This window comes from Cotesia typhae, unplaced genomic scaffold (genome assembly GCF_013202065.1).
Source record: "Cotesia typhae breed Kobodo isofemale line unplaced genomic scaffold, CoteBio_Ctyphae contig_5, whole genome shotgun sequence".
Classification (NCBI taxonomy): Eukaryota; Metazoa; Arthropoda; class Insecta; order Hymenoptera; family Braconidae; genus Cotesia; species Cotesia typhae.
The window spans coordinates 3,524,702-3,550,816 of record NW_027423757.1 but is presented as its reverse complement, the minus strand read 5'-3'; the positions used below and the strand labels follow the sequence as shown (position 1 = coordinate 3,550,816).

General features: G+C 31.6%; 1 protein-coding gene across 3 annotated transcripts; it reads right to left on the bottom strand.

Annotated features, from left to right (window-relative positions):
- Nucleotides 1–643: 643 nt before the first annotated feature.
- On the bottom strand, nucleotides 644–25,302 carry Myo81f (unconventional myosin 81F). 3 transcript variants are annotated; one of them, XR_012479785.1, is made up of 10 exons: nucleotides 24,927–25,302; nucleotides 19,679–19,785; nucleotides 14,387–14,449; nucleotides 8,362–10,333; nucleotides 8,018–8,270; nucleotides 7,863–7,898; nucleotides 4,069–7,615; nucleotides 2,942–3,391; nucleotides 2,512–2,863; nucleotides 644–1,372 (listed from the first exon to the last, which is right to left on the bottom strand). XR_012479785.1 is itself a non-coding variant. In XM_074247984.1 (9 exons), the coding sequence occupies exons 1-9, from the start codon at nucleotides 24,949–24,951 to the stop codon at nucleotides 2,657–2,659; spliced, it is 6,660 nt and encodes a 2,219-aa protein (XP_074104085.1). In that variant the 5' UTR covers nucleotides 24,952–25,302; the 3' UTR covers nucleotides 644–2,656. The 3 variants fall into 3 exon arrangements, 2 of the variants coding, with proteins under 2 accessions (XP_074104085.1, XP_074104086.1); XM_074247984.1 differs by having other exon boundaries at nucleotides 644–2,863; XM_074247985.1 differs by lacking the exon at nucleotides 7,863–7,898 and having other exon boundaries at nucleotides 644–2,863.
- Between the last annotated feature and the right edge of the window lie 813 nt (nucleotides 25,303–26,115).

Here is a 26,115-nt window from a genome sequence, read left to right as displayed (position 1 = left end):
GTGAGAAAAATTTTTATTTCTTCAGCTCAGAAATAAAATTGTTTAAAATAAAAAAAAAAATTAATTTCTTGTCACAACATGCCAATTTTTTTCAAAAGAGATTTTTTCTCTCAGTGTAATGTTAATTTTTTATAATTGCTAAAAGTCGACTAAGGTTATGAAAAAAACCTCGTTATTCAAAAGTTTACTTATTAAGGAGCAATATTATTTTTTATTCAAGTTTGTATTAAAGCTGTTTATCAGATACTTAATTTATTGTTATTTTCTCTGCATAAAAAATTTTTCGTCAACTATAGCGTCTCAAAATCAGGTCTATAATTGTTCTTCATTCTTAGTGTTAAAAAACTAGGTAATTTACTTACCTGAATGATGTTTCTTGTAGTTAAAAATGTTCAAAAGGCAATTTATCGACCTTAAATTGAATTTCGTTTAAAAATTTACATCTTTCTGAGCTTGAAAATTTAGTTTTAACAATACAATCAAGCTTGCTTCTGAATTTTACAACACATAATATTTACTCGTTAATATTTATTTCTATATTTATATAATTCATAAATGCATAATGTGTACATCGGTATACATCATGTGTGTAAATTTTAATAGTTAATAATTTGTCAATTATTTAAACTCTTATTCTCGAGCATTTATATATATTTATATATTTAATATATTTTAATTATAAATGTTTACATTTATATACAGATTATTTTAATTAGTATTCTTTTAATATATAATTAATAACATTGTCAACCAAATTGTCATAGCTAGTTACTAACGTACGAGGCAAACAATTTATAGATTAAATTTATACGCACTTTCTTATTATTAAATAAATATTTAAACGTTTAATTATAAATTATATGTATATAATATTACCTTATAATATTAGTTAAGTTCATACAATTTATTCATATCTTAAACATATATCTCACTTATTAATCGTGTGTCTATTGAAGACTAAATAACATTCAAATGCGGATCACAGTCTGTCTCTGCACTCGTCGAATCGACCAAACAATTGTTATTTTTTCTGGCTAATTAAAAAAATTTTTTTTTAAATTTTATTACTTAAATAAATTAATTATTATAATGTTGTAGATAAAATAAGTATTCAAAATTACAATTTGCATTGTAATTTTATATTCGTGGATACATATTCAAAGATTTAGGTTTAACTATATATACATACTCTCTTTGGACGTAAACTTAAAATTATTAATTTATAAATTTAGCCTTTAATAATTTAATTAATTAATTAATTAATTAATCAATTATAATTTATAATTACACTCTGGACGTTATCGCGAGGCATTCCACAACCTGGCTTAAGGTATACACGGCAGACGATAAGTCAACGCTCATCTCTCACAACCTAAACAAGTTTGCATTGTTATTATTGATAAGAATTAATTACTAATTGAAATTTATGTAATAAACGAATACTCAAAAATTGTCTTTCACTAAATAAGTGAATAATAAATTGTAAAATTTATTTTAATCTCTATAATTTTTCAACAGTAAAAAAATTTATAAAATATTATGAAAATCATTTAAAAAATTTTGTAAAAATTGTGGTCCTTTTTGTTCAATAATAATTAAAAATTATTAGAGATATATTTTTTTTTTTACGTACAATAAATAAAATCAAAGTGATTTTATTTGATAGTCAGACAAAGATATTTAAAAAAAACAATGGAATTGTTTTGAATAATAAATTTTTTGTAATAAGCCGCGACCGCCCTTAAATTATAATAATAAATATTTTTCACAACGCGCACATTATAATTCTCTATTATAATTGCAACGATTTGAATTAATATATTCATTTAGAAGCTACACAATCGTGAATAATAACACTGCAAGTCACTTATAACGAAGCGACATAATAAAAGCTATACATAATAATTAATCTAGCGTTCTAGGCATTCTGCAAATATTATTTAATTTTCATTTTCTGCTTATGATAACTGAATTAATTTTTTTCTGATTGTAGATTAATAATCTATGATTTTTTGATCAAGTCGAAATGTGAATACACAATATTTTTTTTTTTATAATGATATTGATTGATATGGTACAATGACGCAGGCTAATACAAACATTGAACCAGAAAAATGTTTTAGTCAACAATGGGTATACTCATTATATCAAGCAAAGAATATCAGTATCATTTAAATGTCTTAATAAGTAATTTATATTTAAAAAAAAAAAAAAAAAAAAAAAAAAAAATTGTCTAAAATTGAATACATTGGGTAATATTGGGCAGTTACTATTTCACCTATTTTTTTAAAATAGAAGAAAAAATGTTTGCTTTGGTTCCACGTAGTTTTTTTTTTAATTATTTTTTAGAGAATAAAATTCTATGGCAGTTTTTATAATAATATTTGTGTGATCTAATGCACTGGCGTTGACCTGAACGCATGGCTAACCATTTTTATCAACAATAATTTATATATTATTCAAAATTTAATAATACGCTATACTTATATTAAATACTGGAAGAAAAAGTACCTAAATAATAATGTCCTACAGTCACCGTTATTGAATAGGCCTCGTTGGTAAAAATAGTCAATTGTCCAGACTAAAAACTATTTTTTTAATGTAATGTATTTTTCAGTTGGACAAGAGCTCATAGATGATTGCCACTTAATTATCTTTAACTAGCTTGCGAATGAATTATTGGAGCACCTCTGTGCAACATCGAAGCTGGTCGAGATTTACGGCCACTTGGTGCTGTCACATTCATTACTGGAGGCTGATGCTGATTCATTTGTTGATTCATAGTAGATTCTCTCTTTGGAACTTCCGGAGGTATTTGTAATACTTCCATGTACTCACGAATTAAATTAGCAATTTGGAAAGCCTGCCATAACAAAATTAGTCATACATTAATTTTATGTTAAAATATTAAATCAAGTATAATTTTATATTCGAGTCGTACCTGTGACGTAGTTAAAATGACTTTGCTTTGTTTTTTATCTGTCCCAGTAATTATCATAAGACAATTAAGTGCAGGACTGTAACTTAAAATACTGCTATATTCGTAGGTACATAAAGCATTCCTAGATCGATGCTCCAATAAATGAAGTCCTTGTTGATCAACGGCCAGCCACAAAACTCTAGGCCAATTTGACGTAAATGATTGCATTACATCAAATATTGTTGCTTTGTGAAGTGGCCATGATTGTATAAGATTCAAAAAAAATTTTTTGGCTTCAAATGGTGTCATACCACGCAATGATTGATGATGTTGGACCACGGCTTCAATAGGAACATTCGGCACTATTCGTGATGGTAGGCAGTGATTAGCGATTGTACGTAAATCTGGATGATTTGGAATATCCTGACAATCACCCAGTTCCACTTGTGCTTGTAAGGCAGTAAACATAATCTGTAATACGAAAAAAAAATTTACTTAATAATATTTTCAATTAAAATAAAATTTTCAAAGTTTAATTTTTTTTTTTAAATTAATATGTAGCAATCCTTTATTAAAAAGTTGATGTGACGTTTTCATTGTTGTCGCTTTTCGTTGTTATGGTGACTAGTAGGGTGTACCAAAATGTAATTTCCGTGAAGAATCTTTTAAAATTGGAATTTTGAATTCCGCTTTTAACAGCAGCTGTGTTTAGGCATTTCCTGAAATATTTCGTGGTAAGAGGATTTATTTGATTTTCATAGAATTTTTAACCGGAGATTCAATTTGGCACTTCCGGCCAAATTTTGAATTTTCAGCGGAAATGCCCAAACTAAGCTCCTGTTAAAAAATTCCATGAAAATCAAATTTATCGTCTCACCTCAAAATATCTCAGGAAATGCCCAAACACATTCCTTGTTAAAAGCGTAACTTAAAATTCCAATTTTAAAAGGTTCTTCACGGAAGTTATATTTTGGCACACCCTAGTGACCAGTATGGCAACGGTTAAATATTAATGAGTAAAATTAAAAAAAATATTGATTAATTAAATTGTCAATAATAAAAATTTTAACCGAGGCGCGCAAAGCACGTTTGATTTTCTAGTTTAATAAATAAGTAATTAAAATAAAAAAAAAAAAAAATGAACTTACAGCTTCCATCTCAGTAATTGGGTATCTATCAGCACGAAGATCATGTAGGACTTGGTGATACAATAATTCTTTCTCTACAGGATCATCAAGATTCATGTATTGATCTAGGAATAAATGTTTCTTAAAGAGAAACAAATGGTGTCCGTGTTTTCTCGGCACTTGTTGTCCTTGTTGGTTAGCACTGGCTGTTCTGTATCGCTCCCATTTGGACATAACATCAGCTAATTTTTCCTCAGGAACTAGAGCTCTTTCAGTGACTCCGAGAACTTCGTAAATAGCGTACCCCAGAGCAGACTCATGAAGTCCAATTTTAGCTTTAATAATTTCCATAACATCACGAGCAGTAGCTGACGGATGGAACTCGACAGCATGATACTGACCATCCATAAAATGAAAACGTGCGTAAATAGGTCTTCGATTAATCGTACACATTATTTCTTCGCGACTTGGAGGCCATTGTCTTCTTCTAGTTCCTTGAGTTTTGTACAGGCACTTTTCAGCGAATCTCGCATACTTGCCTTCTTCAGTAACGTAATCACTGGCACATCGTTTCAAATGAGCGATCAAGTATTTTCTTATTATTTTTTGTGGCGGCAAAATAACTGAACAGGCGAGAGACAACAGAGCCCAGTGTCTCAAATTTACTCGGCTATTTGGATCTGGATGATCTGTTGCTTGTTTTATTAATTGAAGATACATTTCACCTAAAAGACTTTCCTTGCGCATGCAACGTTCCATAACAGTTTGAATGAGATTAACATGTTCATCTTCAACACTACGAACTGTATCGCCGTTTTGTCCAAGTCCTGCATAAGTCAAAATTAATTGGAAGACACTCAGAGCTACTTGCTCTTCAGAGTCTGGTAATTTAGTTAAGCTCTGTGGTATTGCCTGCCTACTAAATGCCCAATAAACATGAGGGAATCCTTTGTAGGTTTCACCGTGATCTGTATTTGCTCCGTGCTCTTGACGTAATTTTTCAATTCGGTGTTTCGATAGACGACGTAATGTATTACGAATAAAACCACCACCAGTGTCCTGAGGTTTTCTCAATATCTCCGAGTCGACTAGAGTTCGACGACAGTTAACTAAATTATGATAAAGTCTTATTCTATCTTCATTAGTCATACCTTTGGCTTTTTTAGCTGGTACTTCTTTTTCGGTAATCCATCCTGCCAGAGCAGGACAGTAACTTACAATTAAACTACCGATTTCATTTTTTTGAGGTGTCTCAAAGACAAAACACTTGTGAGAACTATCAGGATTGTGTCTCAATAGTGATAAAGTAATGAAAGAATCACTCGGGTCAAGCATAATACTTTCTACATCTTGATAGCGGTATTCCGCAAGAACAAATTTATCCTCTGGTTTTATTAGCATGAGACCATCACAATTTATACCCAAAATCAATTGATTCCCATAAGACCAATAGCCACGATAGGTAACATTGTACATTGTAGTACCGTAAAGGGGATACTGCATTACACACGAGAGATATAAAACTTTAGCAGTAAGTTCTGAGCGACCTGCACCGTATTGTTTGTGAGCTTGAGCTATTATTGGCACCCAGACATCATCTCCACGAGCACGACTGATGCGATAAGGTAAGAAGCTATCAACCTCGCTGTAATAGTCAAGACGATCATTGTCTTTAGGATCTCCCAAGGCAACTTGAGCTTGAAGACCAGCCAGTTGAAGTGCCACTTTCTCGGAAACCGGAAAATCATCACATTTAACAACATTATAAACAGCTTGGGCATACAGCATATTTACTTCCACTGGATCTTGAGATAATTCTCGAGTATTACGGAATAATCGACGCTTGAAGACAAAACGATTATCACCACTACCGAGAGTCTGATTGCTGCCTCTTCTCAGTGTCGAGAATGAAGATTGGGATGTGTTGAGTTTACATTGCTTCATTTCCCATGCTGCAATTACGTCGTACAGATAATCATGAGCACGGACATGTTCCTCACCGTCAGGTTGGCTTTGGTAAATAGCCCAGCCCTCGAGAGATCGGAGACTCAGCTTTTCAGCTAGTTTTGCTGCCGCATCCGCAGCAGTGTCTGTAGGATGGACATCAATTGCTTTAGTTCTACCATCAAGGAAGAAAAATCTACAAACAATTGTCCCCAGTCGTCTCATTGCCGCAATTTCTACTGTTGACGGCGGATACTGTCGACAAGATACTTTTGTATTTTTGCAATTGTCCACGCACCATTGGACATATTGTCTCAGTTTACCTTCTAATGCAAGATTTTTCTTTAAAAAGGAAACAAAATACTTGTACAGTAATTTACTCGGTTGAAATGCAACTATGGTTAAACAGAGAAGTAGCCATACACGTTCGGACCACTCTACGTTGGGATTGTTTGTCGCTTGACGAATGCATTGAACTAATATTTCATCACGAAGCTCTTCTCGTTCAATACCGTGACCAATTATTGTCTGAATGGTAACAATCTCTTGCTCTAATTTCATTTCACCCCGTAGATACTTGCAAAGGTCCCGAAAAACTGAGCATGCGAGATTAACGTTGTCAGGATCGTACATGTGGATATGAGAATTCGGAATACTGGAGCCTTTGTAATAAGTAACCATCTCATACTTGGGAACAAATTCAATGCTTTTGCCGCGTGATTTTCTGGTCAATGTCGCCATAATTGTCCCTTCCGGTGAACGTTCATGACTATTGAAGTAATTCTGAGCAAATTCAACGATGTCATGATATGTGACTTCATTTTCAACTGGCTCTTTCTTTTCTTCAAGCTCCATTAGTTTTCGTTCAACTCGGAACTTGCGGCGCTGTTCACGTTCTACTGGTTGTTGAGTTTGCGGAAGCTGGACCCCTGGCGTTACCTGTGATAATTGATCATGATTCTGCGGTGAAGTTAACTGGTGATGATGATGATTTTGATGTGAATGATGATTATTTGAATTTCTTGATTCAGGTCGAGATGGCGGACTCCCTATTGATGGTTCTTTAATAATTTTGCTGACTGGAATAGGTGGAGGAGATCCACAGCTATCACCGTTGATTATTGGATTAGCATTACCATTTATAATAATAGGACTAGTTGATTCATTTTCTTCTCTGGGTAATACTGATTCGTAAATCGGTTCTCCAGTTTCCGAAGATGAATCTCCGTTTATGGTGTGAGGAAGCGGAGGCGGTGGAGGCGGAGGAGGTGGTCCTGTAGGTTCTGGTAAACTGGGTTGCCCTAGTTTTCCTGCACTTGGTGTTAATGTTCCATTACATTTGTCATCTGGTGAATTCAAATTCGACATCTTTGACTCTGACTTAGCTATCAATTCCATCTCCATCTGAATAACATTTTCCAGTTCAGCATCTAAGTCTTCAACTAATTCATCCATTCTCTCGCCAATTTCATCAATTGCAAGCTGATTACTTTTAGTTGACTGAACATCAGATAAAAATGAAAAAAGATTGTCCAAGTCTACAGATTGTATTTCTGTCGTTGCCATCTTTGAGTTTAATTGTTCGGCCATCTGGGACAATGCAGCAATTTCTTCTTGTGCTTTTCTGTAAAATTAAATTAATAAAACGTTAATATTTTTTCTAGATTTTTTAAATTAAATTTTATCTCATACAAAAATTAATACTGCCAAAAATGAAAAAATCGCGCATTAAATCATGCTAGAAAATATATAATACAAAAAAGCTTCATGATTATGAATAATTAATATGAATTATAATAAATATATAAATATATGTATTTATCTCTTGTTGTATAACAATACAGAAGCTTCAAGTTATCTCGCGAACTTACCCAGCTTCCATCCCAGCAATACCATTGTACTGTGCGCTATAAAGCACAAACGAAACGACCGTTAAGTCTTTTCCTATTTAGCTTATTTTTACGAGTATCTGATAATCTTTACTGTACAAAAGAATATTTTTAAATAAAAATAAAAAATACAATACCTTTGACTGTCTTCAAGAGCTTTCTTATCTTCCATCAATCTTCGCTCCTCTTCCATTCGTTCCCGTTTTCTCATTTCTTCATCTACTCGTCGCATTTCTCGTAAAGCAGCTGCTACTTCTCGTGCAAACACTCCTCGTAAATGAGATTGAATTACAATTGCCGCTCTTCGCTTTCTTATAAACATTATACGAAGTTTCCAACCACGATAGGCATGTTGGACTTTCAGCGCTGCTTCTCTTACTCGTCGATACTCTATAGTAGTAAAAAAATCAATAAAATTGTAGTAAAACATTGAATTTAATTGAAATAAAAATTTTATAATAAAATATACATGATTATTTACCTTTTCGAATGGTGTAAGCTCGCCAAACTTTTTGTATGACAATAGCATTTCTGGTAACCATTTGATTCCGAGAATCTTCTAGTGGTTCGTGTACATAATTTCTAAGAAAAACTTTGGTTTTACCGATTTGCCATTCAGTCTCTGGAATTCCTTGAACTTTTATCAAACACTTGGTGGCTTCTTTGTCATCTCTTGGCAACATTGTGTGGCCTTTGACAAGGCACCGATACCGTGCAACAAAGTCATGAAAAGGCATGTGGACAGGAAAACCCTCTTTGCGGATTCTAATGATATCCAGCATACCCAAATATTTAAGTTGGTCAAGTACCAACTTTTCATCATAGTGATTAGCACTTTTATTCATATTTGGCTTAATACACCTGGCATACCAAGGTGTCGTAGCTTGTAATACATCAACAAGAGCTTGTAATTGGTGTCTAAAAGAATCACAGAGCGTCGGTTTACCTTTAGTCGTGCCACGAGACATTGTAGCTGAGTTTCCGGCAGCTCGAGCTACTGTACATCCCAACAAATCTTGATATGCCGTTATTTCTTGCACGAACTCATTTGTACTCCGTGACATAAAGTCAAAGAAGACATCCTGCTGAACATCCCGATTTTTGTCAACAAATCCTTCAACAGTATATGTTACGCAACCAGCGTAATGTTTAACTCCGAATTCAGTTTCCCATTTACGGCGATCCTCACCCTTAACAAAACACGGATGAGCCTCAAACTCGGCGTGTAAATTTGTCAAGTATGCTAAATCAGAACCTTTTGGCATATGACATTGTTCTGTCAACAATTTAAGTACACATCTTGGTGGTTTTTCAATTAATTCTAAACACAGAGTATTGTCTGTAAATGTTATATGAGAGTATTGAATTTCTTCTTGGCGATAAAGTTCTTGTTCAATTGCGAAGACATAGTGATTAAAAAATTTGTGAAGCTTTTCATTGGTATAATTAATACAAAGTTGCTCAAAACTGTTAACGGCAAAGTTTTCAAAACCAAAAATATCAAGAATGCCCAAAAATCTTGAGCTGTCTTGTCCTGGATTTGTGCAATTATTTATGTGATTTATTAACCAAGCAAAAGTTCTTGAGTAGAGAGCCTTAGCCATAGCATTTCTGTTTTCTCGCGCCTCTTGCACTTTAAGTGGTATCTCAGTGATGTTACCACGTACATTGATCTGTCGTACCAAAACAACTCGAGTAAGATCTTCAATTTGTAGACCTAATAATGGCGCCACCTTGCCAACTATTTCAAGATCCTCACTGGTTAATTCGCATCTTTCGCCGTCTACATCTTCAAAGTTTAAATTACCCAGCCACAATATTGCCGATAACACCCTGTAAATACCTTCACACATTTCACTTGGTACTTGAAGAACATTAAATGCTAATCTCAATGCATCTAATTTTTTTCCGTCCGATATACCATCTATCTTTATACAACCAGACTGATTTAAATACTTGTAAGAGCTTGCCGGTGCAAGCTTGTACTGTTCGGCAAACTCTTTGTCTCGTGTTCCACCTTCAACTAGCTGATAAAACACGTGATAGTTCCGTTCGCCAGGACTTTGAAATGTGATACGCGATTGTTCAAGTAAATAGTCTTGAATAATACATCCTTTTATCATCCATTTGTTATCGAAACATACTTGCATAAATTTACCAAATCTCGAACTATTGTCATTTCTTACTGTTTTTGCGTTACCAAATGCTTCTAATATAGTGTTAGCTTCAAGAATTTGTTGTTCAACCCAAGTATCGACGTTACTTGTCACAGAGCATAAATATTGTAGAATAAATTTTGTTGTTTCAGTCTTGCCAGCTCCACTTTCTCCTGATATTACACATGATTGATTGCATTCGTTGTCTTCCAGTGACCGATAAGCCGCTTCGGCAAGTGCAAAAACGTGCGGCTCCAGAGCACCCATTTTTTGACCATGATAGCGATTCACGTAATCCTGAAAATAATTAAAAAAATCAATTCAGTGGTTGGATAAAAATCAAATAAATATAAACAATAAAACCTATTAAATTTAAAATAAGAATTTTTTAAATGAACAACAACCCTTCCTGCTCTCCCTATTCCACTTGGTTTTATAAAAGGAAGTGTCAAGTACTGAGTACCCTTTTCCCCTTATGAAGTTCTCGCTTGAGACCTTACTAACCCGATTAATCGTAGTCATTCAATATCTCGCCTGGTATAAACCATTTTCACTGGAAACCTATCATTTCCTAAAGGATACATACATACATACATACATACATACATACATACATACATACATGTATATATTTATATAAAGTTAACTGAAACCCAATAGGCTTGATATACGACCAGGCAATCGAATATAAAGTAGTGTAACCCGTTTTACTGTCAGACAGTTTCTTTGATCAGGCAAAGGCGTAATCTAGTTTAAAAATTTTAAAAACCAGGGTGTGACCTTTAGATTAACGACCCTCAGCGTCATCACCGACGACCACAGTCGACGTGGCAACACTCTCCAGTTTTAGCATGACCGAGTTATTTTCATTTCCCTCGTGTAAAGCTCTAGTGTTTTTTCCTTTTTTTCTTTTTTAATTGCTCACTGATTCTCTTTATTTGCTTGCGTCCTCAATTCAGCTGTTCTAAATTGATCTAAACTGTAAAGTGTCTCCTGACTCCTGACACTTTAGCTGTTAGCCGCAATAAATTTATCAAAGAGATTAATAAAGTCTCTTTTTACAATCAAGAAAATATATATCTCAACATTCCTATTATTATTTTTATGATCTTAGTATATAATTGATTATCGCAGCAAAATGTGCAAAGAAATAAAAGATAATTGATACAAAGTACTGGTAATGATAATACCGATAATGGCTGAGGCTTGTCCTCATTTACGTCAGTGCTCCCAAGCAAGTATCATCGTGATTAAAGCACAATCTGCTGGTTGAGTAGATTTGCTTGCTTCTACTTTTATAAATTATAAAATACATATGGGGACGTTGGGAGGCTGAAGCGGGCATTGACTGATGTGCAACACCACAACTTGTCGCCTAAGCTTACATGAAAACCGAGTGGAGGCACTTGTGAAAGGCTTAGGGAAGTCAAGAATGCCTCACTTCTTTACTAGGTCATTCTCGTTGTTATTCGTTATTCATGTATGGTATATATATATATATGCACATACATATACATACACAGACTAGGTTTCTGCACCCAGAGGAGCATTTCCCTCACCGGGTAACATTTAACTAGGGATGAAAAGATTATAAACGTATGATTGCACAATAGTGTTACCGTGCGTCTGATTTTACGTTTTCGTCTCTTGAAAATAAAGAAGAGGGTGATGAATGAGATAACATAAGATGATAAAAGTTCTTTGAGGATCCTTAAATAACTTTTTTTTTATTATTTAAACTTAACTTTTTATCACGTGAAAATAAAGCTGAAAAAAATTTAACATGAGCATTCTCATTGGGGTTAGTGTCCCAGGTGAGGTTGCATACTCTATGTATACTCTAAAGTTTGACGAAGGTCTGGGTCGAGACCAAAATAAAAGGTGTGGCAGGTTATACAAGTGCGCAAAATCTCTGACTCAGATGTCATTCTTTATATCATGGTTTCATCCTGATCAAAAGGGAAGTGTCTATATACGAGGATGTGGTGGAGATTTATTCGTTTTTGCCGGAGGATATCTTCCAGGCTTTAACTAATTTAAACCACAGAAGAGATAAAAAAAAAAGAGCATAATTTAGAAATGTAGTTTCCTGTTAAATGAAAATAAAGGATCAAACGAAAGCTGAACGGGCTGGTTTCCACGTCGGAACTCCGAATCTAATGTGCGCTTCGACTGGATCAATACGCAGGGGCGTGCACCACTCTGCGTACTGCCCTTTTTCTTCTATGATACTCTTGTATCATAGAGTCTTGACCTTTTCCCATCTACATCTTATCCTGCTCCATGGGTCGTCTATAATAAATTAATTTAATATTACTTGAATTGATAAAATATCATTTCTCAGTTATTATGATCATCTATCTTCATTTCTTCCGGCACTTTTTAATATTGAAATTACTTTACAGTGTAATTTGATTAAAGGCGAGGCTACAATTTAATTTTTCATTCCCTGTAATGTATTGGAAAAAAAAAAATCATAAAACTACTGTAATAAATAAACAAACAGCAGATATTAATTATCATTTTGACACAGTTTGACTTCTTTGAAGTTAAGATTCTTTATGGCGTCCTTTGATCCTCTCTTTGATAACCCTGAGGGTGAAATCTCAAAGTAAAAATTCTTAATTTACAACATATCTTCTTTTACTATAAATGCTTTCACTTTTAGATACATTTGGGTTATTTGTGTGTCAAGTAACAGGATTCGTAAACATTTATGTTTACATCGAGATTTCGTTGTTTTTTTTCCTCAACTTTCTCTTTCTTTACAATTTTAAATAATTCTTACATATGAGGTTCAAAGCTAATGTGCCCATTTACTGCAGCCCTCGAATGTCGCCGCCTCGCCCTTGCTTGTTCATTCTCTCTCACGATTACGTTATATGAGCACGCAACGCACAGCGGAAACACGCCGATAGTCCTGACGGATGCATAGTACGTGACATGAGATTAAAAACAGAAGTTGTTTTGTAGAATAAAATGGATCAGTATTTATAGAAATCAATTAACTATTTAAAATACCATCAAGATCTAATTTTAAAGTCTTTTAGCGTTTGATCAATATCAAACTGAATGATCTTGATTCATTTTTAATCAAATTATAAATATTCAAGGTATAATAATGGAATGAAAGGCGTCGAAACTAAAAGTATCTGTAAATTTATGAATGTAAAGGAAAAATAGATTCTTATATATAAAAGATGAGTGTATATTTCTTGAGAAAAGCTGAGGTGAGTTAAAATAGATAAACAAACAACCGAATAAAAATTTTATATGAGAGAAATTCATGTTTTACCACGCGAACTAATATTTTTTGGATTCTCGCTGAAAAGCTCTACTTCTGAAAAGAGCGAAACACTCTATAATCTTGCAAGATGCATTATAAAAGCTTAATCCTCTTCTTGATACTTTTTTCGTAGGTATCAACAAACTCTTGCTTGGAATTTAGAGAAAAATTTCTGCCTCCCATATGATTCGTAAATAAAGAGAAAAAACCCGGTCATTCATAGCTCAAGACTTTAGATTTTTTCAACCTAGAAAACTTTGTCAAAGCGATCACTAAGCTACACTCGTATATCGTCTCGAAAGCCCATCGTCACTTCCTGTTTCCTGTTTTTATGGCAAACGCAGTAGTACGATAAAAGCATCCTGCAGAATATACAGTACCACTACTGACTTAGACTTTTTCTCTCTCTCTATTTTCATTATTTCTCTTTTATATTGTTTCCACGTTCTTTTTTTTTTTATATTCTTCTGAACGTATTTATCGATCCAATCACCAATACAATTTTATAACTTTCTCATTTTTCTTCAATTTACTAAATTTAAGGTATCTGATTTACGATAGCTTGTTGGCATTCTTTATCACGAAATTGCAGTAACTTTATTAATGGAATTTCAACTATGATGAAAGAGAAATACGGTTGAACCTTTATATTACAGTTATTATTTATGATTTTTCATGTAGAGCTATAATATTGTTGCAACGATAGTCGATCAAACTAGTAAACAAGTACTTAACATACTATAGATCTGAAATACAATCTATCAGTCATTTGTTGCTCGCTCATGTGTTGAACACTTCATAAAGAAAACACAACGTGTGCCACGCGCCTTGTGTGTTAATCATTATCTATTCTACGTAGGTACTTCCGGTCTTTCCAGGCGGTTACTTAACCGGTTCCTTTTACTTTTTTTAATTTTTTTTACCGACATCAATCACTCCTAGATCTAATAATTTAAGCTTTATTGTGTTACAAAATAACATATACTCAACTTATACTATCTACGGCTTATTAATAACTTATAAATAACAATCTAAAAAATAAATTTAAAAAAAAACTTTCTTACCATAGTGTAAAAGTCAACTTCTTTGTATGGATTCACTGCGACTAGAATAGAACCCGTGTATGTCTGTTGATTGTTATATCTGAGTCAAGGAATCAATTATTTACAAATATTTATAAAAGTTATTTTTGATATGTCACCAGTCTATATCTAATGAAACAATATAAGCAGTACTTGTTTATGTAATATAAAAAGAATATAAGAAAAATGTTGTCTTTGGCGTATTTGGTTTCTTTTTAGTTAAATTCAGTATTATTAGAAAGATGATGACCTGAATTTGTGGGTTTTCAAGGTTTCATACGGTTTTAGCGATAGTTAATTTATTATTGAGTTTTTGGGATAGCTTTAAATATATTTAAATTTTGCGCTAAATGTTATTTGTTAATTTTTGCACAAAAAAAAAAAAATTTCTTGAACTAAGAAAATTATAAGGAAGACTGAAGTTATTTTGGAGCAAGAAGAAATTTTTCTGGCTTAAACAATTTAACTTCGTTCAAAAAATTTTTACTTCATTTAAAAAATTTTCAGTCTTTCTTAAGATTTTCTTGATTTAAGAAAATTTACGATTGACTCAAGACTTTTTTCTTTCTGTGTGTACATGTGAATGTTGTTATAGATCAAATATTAATCCATATGATTAAGAGAATAAGATAAATTTTTATTTTAAAAGGTATTTATGTTTAAAACTTTTATATTATTAGAAAGGTCATCACTTGAATTTGCCCCTTTTCACAATTGCGTATATTTTTTAGTGATGGTTAATTTTTTGATTTTTTTTTGTGGATCAGTTTTAAATAATTTTTTGGCTCAATTAATTTTTGAATGTTAACGTTGGTTACATTAAAATGTAAAATTCTGAATAGAAAAAATGATAAACATTGAAGTTAAAATAATTAATTATTATACTTTTAATTTTTCGACATTACATGGCTTTTGTTACGGTTTGAAAAGCTATTTTTTCTATATATCTGTAATTGTAATATTTTAATAATAAATATCATACATAAAAAGTTAAAGTCACGATTTTACTTTTTAATATTGTAGGTATTTATTATAAATCAATAATTATTTATTTTTATTATAGTTTAGATTTTTTGGTGTAGAGTAAAATAAATCATAAAAATTTAACGCATGTCATGGCTGTAAAAAGACTTTTGAATAGTCTAATTTTCATATGCCTTGTGGTATTATATCTTTAATCAAGCACAAAAACTGTGTCGTAAGCGGCAGAATAAAGTATTTTTTTTCTTTTAACAAGGCACAACGGGGGGAGTTTTGCATCAGGACACCCTGCCAGTAAGAATTGCGAATTTACTGTTTCCCTTGCATAATAATATACCAAGTTTTACTATATGTATGTACGAGTAGTTGTTGTAATCCTGTAGCAGTTTTGTTATGAGTGACGTCACACACTCACCACCCCGAGCCAACCCCAGCCTGGACTATGAGTCACTGGTGTATTGTACCAAGAGGGTAATACACCCATAACCGTCATCGCTCTCGACTGATCGTCGAGGGAGCAGTCGTTTGTTTCATGCGATATATACGCACTGAAAAAGAGGGTTTGCCAAACTTGGTGGGCCACTCACCGCCCGAAATATTATTTCAACTTTAATCCGTCGTTCATATTAATATATATCTTGATGTTAAAAGTCTTTCTTATTTATCATCAAGATTTTATACATCATTTGACAAAAAAAAAAAAAAAAAAAAAAAAAAGATATTATTGGACATATGCCTCTTTGGGAACCTAATCGATCACAAATCAATAGCACCCCATCCATGTGTTCATCTAGACAGCCGGTAAATCACTTAGGCCAACAAACTGATGATGGTGATGATTATGTTTACTTTTATAGGTTGCTTGTAGTCTTTACTTTTCATTATATATCCTCAAGCTTGCTTGTTATCATGATATTGACCTATTTAACTTTTATTTCAACCTTTTTTTATTAGTTGTTCGCCAACTTTTGTGTGTACTCTATAAGTCTAAGGATGCTTTCATTTCCGCGCACTGACAATTTAGCAAACATTCTCTTCTGTGAGAATTTTTATTTTAAACTGGGAATATGTAGCTAAAAGTTAACTCATAGTCATAAGCTTCATGATTCTTCGACGAAGCTAATTGAAGCTGGATAAGAGGGCTTTTGCCTCATGACTTTGTCTCTTATATCCATCGCTGGCTCACTCAGTTGCAAGAGGGCTCAATGAGAGCATGAGAGTCCACCCCTCATTTGCACCGACAAGAAATAAAGTGTCCCGGATTGTCCACCTCAACGCTCTACAACTCGTCCCACTTACTATTTAGCTCGCTTTAGTTGACATCCAACCTCATCTACTTTCATTCTATACTCTATACTTTACTTATATTTATCTTGTATTCACTGTCGATTTTAGGTGACCTAAAAAATTATCTGCACTGGTTCCGACGTTTAATTAGATTACATTCCGATATAATGATATTTCCGGAGATACTAAACCATCTAGTTATCTCGAAATTTCCGCGAGAAATAGGAGAGAATAACGAGGATAATTGAATACTGGCAATAATCAGTTTAGATGTCGTAGATTCTTATAATATCCTTTATCACCTATTCTTCCATTCCCATTCAATTCTCACGATTAATAATATTCAAAATAAACTATTAATTTTCTTTTATCATTTAAAACACAATTTTAAAAAAATACTAAAATACTTTACAGTGTCGACAGGAAGTTTCTCATGGTCGTATAGTGTAAATCTCATTGTAGATTACGTAATCTTGATGAAAGAAAAAAAGTTCAGCAGGACTGAAGTTTCATTTGATAAACATTAATTTATTCAAGTAAATACTCCACTTATTTTTTTACACGTTCTCAAATGATTATTCTTCTTTTTGTAGTTGTAAAAGACATTGTTTTTTATTTCTCAAGTCTCAACTTTAGCTACTGAAGAATATACTTAACGTAAAACAACACTTCTGAAGTCATTTTATGCACATGTCTGTACTTCGGAACCCTCACTTGAACTTAATCTCCTTTTTCCAGTGTCAAGTGTGGAGATTAAGAACTCTAACTCTCAGTAGTTTACAATTTATTTGCTCAATTACGCGAGGCCTAATTAATTTTTAACTCAGCAAATTCATATATGGATCATTACATACTGAATTAACAGGTGTTAAAAATTTTTTTTTTTTAATTAGTTTGACATCTTTTTTAATTTTTAATTTTTGACATCTTTTTGTAGGTATAAAAGACGATTTCCTGTATATTTTTAGGCATTAATAGGAAGTTTAAAAATATTCATTATTCCTGATCAATTCTTCATAATCTAAAATTTTATAGGATCTTTTTTTTGCATCTTGAAATGTAGTTAAAAAAATCTGAACAACGATTGATCCTAAAGGCTATCTCTAGAACTTGCCACTATATACGAGCTTAAAACGATTGAGAACGACATTGTCAATTTTTTTTTTAATATATCTTGAATTTTAGACTACAAAAAAATTTTTCTGTAACTTTTACTTATTTTTTCAAGAGTTTAATTGTGTTAATAACATATTATGCTAACCATTCAAGGTACATAACTTTTTTGATTCGTTGAGAAAATATGATTTTTTTTTAAATCTTTTTAAAGTTTTTATGACTTTAATTGACTAAAAAGTATAATTTTAATACATTAGCGTTTTAATGACAAAAAAAAAAATGTTATTGTTTCAATCTATAATATTCTTCAACGTATGAAATTGTTTAGTTGAGTTATATTGTGATCTCTGATTTCTTATTCTTCTTTTTCTTGTGTATCGGGTATCACGCAATGCATTTTTTTAAATGTCTTCTAAACCTTTCATCTTTTGAGGACGATCATTCAAAAAAGCAGCCATAATATACATTCTCAATCATCTTTAGAGGAATATTAGGTAAGCGTCTTTTGATGCATACAAAAAGATGTCAAAAATTCAACTAAATAAAAAAATATAATTTTTAAAATCCGATGATTTGGTACAGGATGACCCATGAATAAACTTCTAACTAAAATTGTATATATATAATGAATTGTATTTTTGTTGAAGAAAGACTCCGAAAGTACTTAAAGTAAAACTCATTAAAATATTTAAAATAAGAATCTGTTAATTGAAACAATAGGAAGAACCTTTAGTTACTTCAATTGCTAACGTTGATTGCACTAAATCAAGTAATCGTAACCAGGAAGTTGATGAGGCAAGCCAACTAAATTGTCCCCATCAGTGAGCCTTTCCTCGTACAAATATAAGTACAGAGAATTCCGCGCCAAATTGGACGATTTAAAAAATGTTATTTCTTGATTCACTTCTTTGCTTAATTTTTTTCTGTCTATTAACATAGTTTCATAGCGATAATTTTTTTTCAAAACTGATCATGTTTACAGTTGAATTTTTGTTTTTTTATTGTTAAATCGTATGATTTTAATAATTGTTAATTTTTTTATAATTTAAAATTTTATTTTTCTATTAATTCAATTTTGTAACATGATGTTTTTATATTTTTACTTTTAATTTTTTTTATTATAAAATTCCCATGAAAAATTTAATATAATAATGATAATTTGGAGATGATAATTTAAATTAACAGTAATTCTTAACGATTCAACGGATCGACTAAATTTGATATTGGGGATTCAATTTTCTTCATATTATCACCGTAAATTACATAATCCAGGATAAAAAAAGGCAAAGAGTGAAATCTTTGGAGCTCTATTAGTCGTGTTATTATCTTGTCGTAGTTTTCCAGTCAGCCGCTTTTAGTTGGCACTTCAGCCTAGTTCGCGACCAACAAACTCGATCTCAAGATGAATGAACTAACCTCCAGGGTAGTTCAACCAGCTGACTACAGAGATTGTCACCATGGTAATTCACGCCAACCCTGGGAGAAATGATACCCCACCCCAACTTTGTATAATTTATATACCGTTTTGTGCTCGGTAATAATTTTTATTCTATTTCTACCTTGTATTTACTCTTTTTTACTCTTTATATCCTGTTCTATTTTGTCTCATTTTACTCTTGTTTGTTTATTCAATTATTTACACATATAAACAGAACCGAAGTTATATTTACTTCCCAGAGAGTTTAGTCACCAATCTTCATAATGTTAACTAAACTTCCAGTTATACTTTATTACTGTTTGATTTTTCTTTTTTATAGAGCCACGTTTTAGTAAATAAGACCGCTGCAAAAGTAAATAATAACTGAAGGAAAAGCGTATAATAAATTAATGAATAAATAAAACGAAATGGTGAATAAATAAGAATATTACGATTGACTTATTAAAGGATACATAAATTTGGTCTCTTTTGTACCGAACTTGGAGGTTTCGGTTAATACCACTCTCATCGATGTCGCTGATGATTGTCATGTCCGGCACTCCGGCTTCTGGGCTGGAGCCTGCAACACAAAAAAATAAGAAAAAACTTAAAAGATGCTGAAATGTATATAGCTTGAAAAAAAAAAAAAAAAAAAAAAAAAAAAAAAAAAAGTATAGCAGATCGTCAGACAAAGTGTCATTGTGATGAGGACACGGCAATTATTGTTGACGAAATAAAAGAATATAAAAGATTTTGTACAAGCAGGTGCGACTAAAAATTCTTAATGCACCTGCGTGCGCTCGACAGCTGCTTAAATCTCAAGGACGTACGTGGTTTCCTGCTAATTTTTCGCGATTTATTTTTGGGTGATACTCACCCTAATTATCTAGCGTTATATATACTGTTATACAAGTATAAGAGAAACAATTATAACGGTATACATGTTGGTTCGTATGTTTGTAACAATAATAATAATGACTCTTCTTTTAAAATTTTTAATTTTGAGTATATACGTTCTTTATATTCAAATAATTTTTTAGCCCTTATACTTTCATGATCATAAACTGGATTACGTACGACTACTAACGAACTTCCCACGAATAATTTTTTTAGCTTATCCGTTTCTCACGGTAACGTTATTCAAGGAATGAAATTCTTTACCATATCATGACTTCATGACACTGCAAATAAAAGTTTGCATTAAACTTGGGGACTTGCTACTTTTTATTCACATTTAGACTTACTGGTGCTTATTTTTATTCGTCCTTAAAAATTTTTATTTTATTTTTATTTTTCAATAGTCTTGATGTGTATATATGTGTGGTTTTTTTTTTTTTTTTTTTTTTTTTTTTTTTTACGTCACAATGCATTCGAGACTACTATTTGTTATTGATAAATTCAGTCTGGCGGAATATAAAAGGAAAGTGAGTGAAGAAAAAAGTATATAAATTGAAGGAGGATCTGCGAGGATAAAAGATTTGAAAGTAAAGGACCGACCGATATGATTTTAGAATTGGAAAATTAACAAAGCAATAGCCTGGAGCGACAGATTAATATCGCAAACAATTTACAGAGCTTTTTCAAGTGCAAAAATCTGTAATTAAACTTTTAACTACAATTATACTCATATTAATTACATTACTAAATATCGAATCTTTAGACAATTAAATTTTATAATTTACTACACTCCAGTTCCGGTTGCAATAAAACAAAACTCAACATCTTTATTTGTTTTCTTCGAAATAATATACATATGTGTATATTAGGACACATTTCCGTCGAAGGCTCCAGGAAGGGAGTTAAAATACAGAGATAAAAATAGCTGATAGTATACACAGATGACACATGGTAAATTTTTTTTTTATTTCTTTCGAGGTTCAAAAATATTATATCTAAAGAAAAATTCAATATTTTTTTACGAATCATGATTTTTAGTGACTGGAAGCCTAGCGCACACTTGTCTTTTTTTATAATATTCTATCAAATCTTTATTATTCTATGTATATGCTTAGTATACATCTATAATATTTTATTGTATTATATGGAGATTCGGATGAAATTTTTAGTAGAGGAGTTCTAGTCTAACGTGTTCAGGTGTCGTAACCAAAAAGGGAACGCAGGTATATAGAATTTTAAAATGAAAATCCGTCTCAACTTACGACTTATTGGTTGACCATCTGTCATATCAAACTTTCCTAGTTCACAAAAGAAATACAAACATAAATAGTTTTAACCCACAAGACAGACGTAGATTTTAAATGAACAAACTCGTTAGTATTATTTTTTACATTAAAAAAACTTAAAATTTTATTTATTAAAATTTCGTTAAAATAAATAAAAATTCATTTCAATTAAATGTTCAATTTAGTTATTTAATTTGATTTATTATCAAAATTGTTGCAATTTTCTAAATCATATGGTAAAAAAAACAAATTTAATTTTGTTTAAGAAATTTTTTTTTGTTAAATTAATTTTTTTTTTAAATTAATTTTTTTTTATTAAATTAATTTTATTTTAAAATAAATTTTATTTTAATTTATAAACATGTATAGATAATACTCACACTCCATGTTTGTAAAGGTAGACCTTCTTAACTAATATATATTCTTTTTAGATTTTTAAAAAATGCATTGAAGCGAGACGGAATTATTAAATAATCTGAAATGTGATTATCTGAAAAACGGATGAAACCGAGTTGATTCGAAAACCTTGAGAGCATATTAAATCCGTCGCAATGCAGTTTGTGTTTAATTATTCGTAGCACCAGTGGCATTTATATGACATACAAGAGTATTTGAGATGCTGTGATATTCAAAGTATACATATATGCATCTACGTATCAGTCAAAGATGTAGAGGGTGACTTGGGCATGAAGCTGCTAGTTATATATCAGCTATACTGTCTATAGTAGGAAAGCATCTACTACAGTAGTGTATATTGCACATATTCTAGTGTTTTAAAGTGAAAAGAGAATGCAACACAATTGCCCGTAAGTCAGAATAAAAGTTGCTGCAATGAGTTCCCGCAACCCTTCAGGGCAAACCACATGACGTGTGTCCTCAACTCCCCGGATTTTTTAATGTCTTTTTATGAAAGTAAAAGTATAAGTACAGACGTATATACATAATAGAGTGACGAGAGGCTAATGCAACAACGAGAATCTCGCCCTCATAGACAATTGCCACGTGCGTTCAGTTAATAATAATCCTTAAGGTATATTAAGTATAATTTAATATATCAGTAATGATGAGTTATCTCAGTTATCTTATTTGTCATACAGTGAATAGTTTTAAAAAAATGTACATTTAATTACAGAAAACAATTAATGGAAAAATTTAGTGAAAGTGTAATTTTAAATTACATAACAAAAGTATTTTGAACTGAGTCACGAAGGCATTAAAAGATTATTTATCGTAGGATATGATATAGAAATAAAACTGCTTAAAGCCATATCATATTGATGAAAGTGTTTCGTTTATACATAAAGACGCTGTATATAACATGTTAGAGTGACGACGGGATAGCGCCTGCTTGGTTGAATTCATTCTTTACGTATGTACCTGGTGACTCATATCATATATAGAAACCGAGATGTACATTCCAGGGAAACCCAGGATGCTGAATGATGACTCACATCTCGCGCATCTTCAATATTATACGAGATTGAGGTCAAACAACTTCTCACATTTATGATATATATTTATAAATATATATTCTTGGTGTGAATGACTTTTAAAAATCTGTAATAATGCAACATTTTAAAAATCTTTCCGAGTGCATGACAAAACAGTAATTAGATTAAATAAACAACAAAGGATACTTTTCTTTGTGATCTAAAAGTCATTTGAGCCAAGGTAACCCGATGTTGATGTTGTTGTCAGTATTGATATTAATGATAATGATTAATAGTCATGTCACTGAAAATATCCTCGAAATTTAAAGGAACTTTAAATTCCGACTTAATAACTTCCTGTCAAAGGTTTTTCTTTGATAGTCTTTGTACTTCACTTGATTTACATGTGGTGAAGAAAAGAACATTAACAGGAAAGTGTCAAAGAGATAAATACGAAACCACATCATCGCGGTTAAGTTTAAGTGATCGAAAACGATAACATGATCTATTTATAAATATAAGCTGAACTATTATTATTGTCATACACCCTTGGTTAAAGCAAAACTCAAGGTTATCAAATATCGTTTGAAAAATAAATCTTTTTTTAAATATAACTGCGGGCTTTTTTAGACATCAAAGCACTTTAAAAACATCAGACCCATTGACACATTTTTTTATCCACCTTTTTATGTCAAAAAATTATAACCGGTCAAGCGTAGAATTCTACTTAATACTCTAGTAGCAGCATCAGTAGCAATAGTATATTAAAATATATGTATAATGTGAAAAACGACCGTAAAAAAAAAATTGTGTGAAAAAATAAATGTAGGGAAAAAATATGTAGGGAGTTTTTATCGTAGTTAACCACTTGATAAAGAAAAAATGAAGCTAAATAATCTTGCGCTTATCAAAACTAAAACAGTCTGATTTATTACAATTGAGATTAATTCGCGTGGAATTAATAGATATGTGTAAAAAAAAAAAAAAATAAATATCTCAGAGTGCATGTCACGTTCATGAATGGAAAAAAATAAACATCTTTGATTTCGTCTGGGAATTCTATAAGTGGTATCAACACGTTTTAATAACAATAAACAATGAAATACGAAGTATCTTTCCGTCTTCTGGTCCCCAACATCCGTACTTCATCGCGTTGTCATATCGCACGGACAAGATAAGATTATTTCTTGCGTTTCTTCACCCGGACGGATTATTGAACCGTAATGCAGGTAAAAAAAATTCGAACAGTCGACTCGTCTTCCTCTTTTTTTTTTTTTTTTTTTTTTTTCAACTCGAGGGGATCCTTGAAAAAACGTCCTTCGACTTGCCAAAGTCTGGGCACGCTCACTACTCCTCTTGTCTGCTCTTGTATAAGGTCAACGCCATTAAAGCATGTTAGGACTATATCATCAGAAATATATCTACTCTAATTATACATATAATCTAAAAAAAAAAAAAAAGAGTCAGGCTAATTATGGATGCAGGAACTTAATTATAAATAAATGTATGTGCATATATTATTGATGTTACTCATTACAGTCATTATTAATAAAATCGACTTCCGATCATTTGTTGTTGACTTTGGTCATTACACTTTGTGATATGCATAACGATATTTGTAAGCGCTTGAATAATATTAGGGATTTACAAAGAGATATTGCTTCGCAAATAACCCTTTACTACACATAACCATTTTACGTTTAGTTCTCATCCTTATCCAATCGTATTCATGGTTCACATGTAGATGTACTTATAAACACAATCACGTTTAAAATGTTGCTGAAACTCCACCCCAATGGTATAAAATTATCCAGGAGTATAATGTATAAATGTTCGTATGTACAAAAAAAATATTTGACATCCCGTTTAATATTTAACTTCTTTAATTACCAGTCAATAAGAAAAATAAACGAATTAAATGAACAAAAATTAATTTAAAAAAAAAAAAAAAAAAAAAACATGTCAAATATATAAATGAAAGAAGTAAATATATGAAATACAAAATTTGGTTCTGTCAAATAAATTGAGGCTTAAATAAATAAAATGTGTTTTTTTAGAAATTCAGATAAATAATTGATAAAAGAAGGGATGGTAAATAATGAACTTACCCTGTGTAAAATGCTTGGCAACCATGGCGAGTTAGTGATGAACGTTTTTGAGCATGTATATATCCAACCCCTGTTTGGCACTTGAGGTAAACTCTAGTGAGCGCACTCGGTGACAATAAACTTCTTTAAATCAAATCAATTGCACAATTCACATGTTTGACACTGCATGTTATTTTAACAATAAATTTTCATTGTTTTTGCTTCTTAATTTATCAGAATAAAATTACTTGGCAACTATTTTTTACGGATTGACCACTGTAACAGAAATCGTTAAAAAATAAATAAATACAAAAAATCGTGGGTGTTTTAAATATTAAGGGGTGTAAAATTCCGCATATAAACAGCAAACTACATTAAAGAGAACCCACATGCCTAACAGTTGCCACCCGACTGACTGTGACTGACGCTCAAGGCGTTTTGTGTCCCGTGCACGGCTGCGGCTGCTTTTCCTTCTCCCCTCTGCCACTACCAACTTCCACTGCTTCTATTACCGGAACAATCACCCCACTATTATTGTTATTATTTAGCCACCGCCACCCAATCCCCCACATGGTGTTTGCCTTTACCGACCGAGATTTTAGTTTTTTATAAATATCCTAAAAAGCATTATCTGAGACAGGTGGCACTATCATCTAGACTTGGAACTTAGATTTCAGAAGTGAATTTCTAGCATTTAGTTCTAATTATGTTTGCACAAATTAATCGGAGTATGCGGGTACACAATTATCTGATATATTGTAATTTCTATGATTGGTTTAACAAATTAATTGTGATAGAAAAATTCAACTTCGAAAAATTGTAAGAAACTATGAATCAAATTTTTTAGCATTAATTTATTATATTACTGAAATTAGTAGACATCTGACTATTCTTGGAATTTTTTAGAAATCAATTATTGTACAAAAATATTTATAAAAATTCACACTTGTAATTTTTCAAAATTTCTGCATGTGGAATTTTTTTTGCTAAGTTTTTGTCATTATAATTGAATTATTGTAAAGATAAAAAAATTTTTAGATATTTCTGCTTGATTTAGTATCATAATTTTTTCCATTTTTTGAGCGTGATATTAATATAATTTTAAATGACACTGAAGTTGGCAGACATTAAAAATTATTTTAAAATTTTATAATAATGCAATTATTAAAAAAAATTAATTAAAAAGTTTCACATGTGAAAATTAATAAAA

What these genes read in the sequence shown, in the direction of transcription:
- Myo81f (XM_074247984.1), bottom strand. Translation starts at nt 24,951, where the DNA reads ATGGTTGCCAAGCATTTTACACAGG. An exon ending in CAATTACTGAGATGGAAGCT is followed by an intron (nt 3,392 to 4,068) that starts GTAAGTTCATTT and finishes TTCGTATTACAG; the next exon opens with ATTATGTTTACTGCCTTACA. An exon ending in TCATTTTAACTACGTCACAG is followed by an intron (nt 2,864 to 2,941) that starts GTACGACTCGAA and finishes TTGTTATGGCAG; the next exon opens with GCTTTCCAAATTGCTAATTT.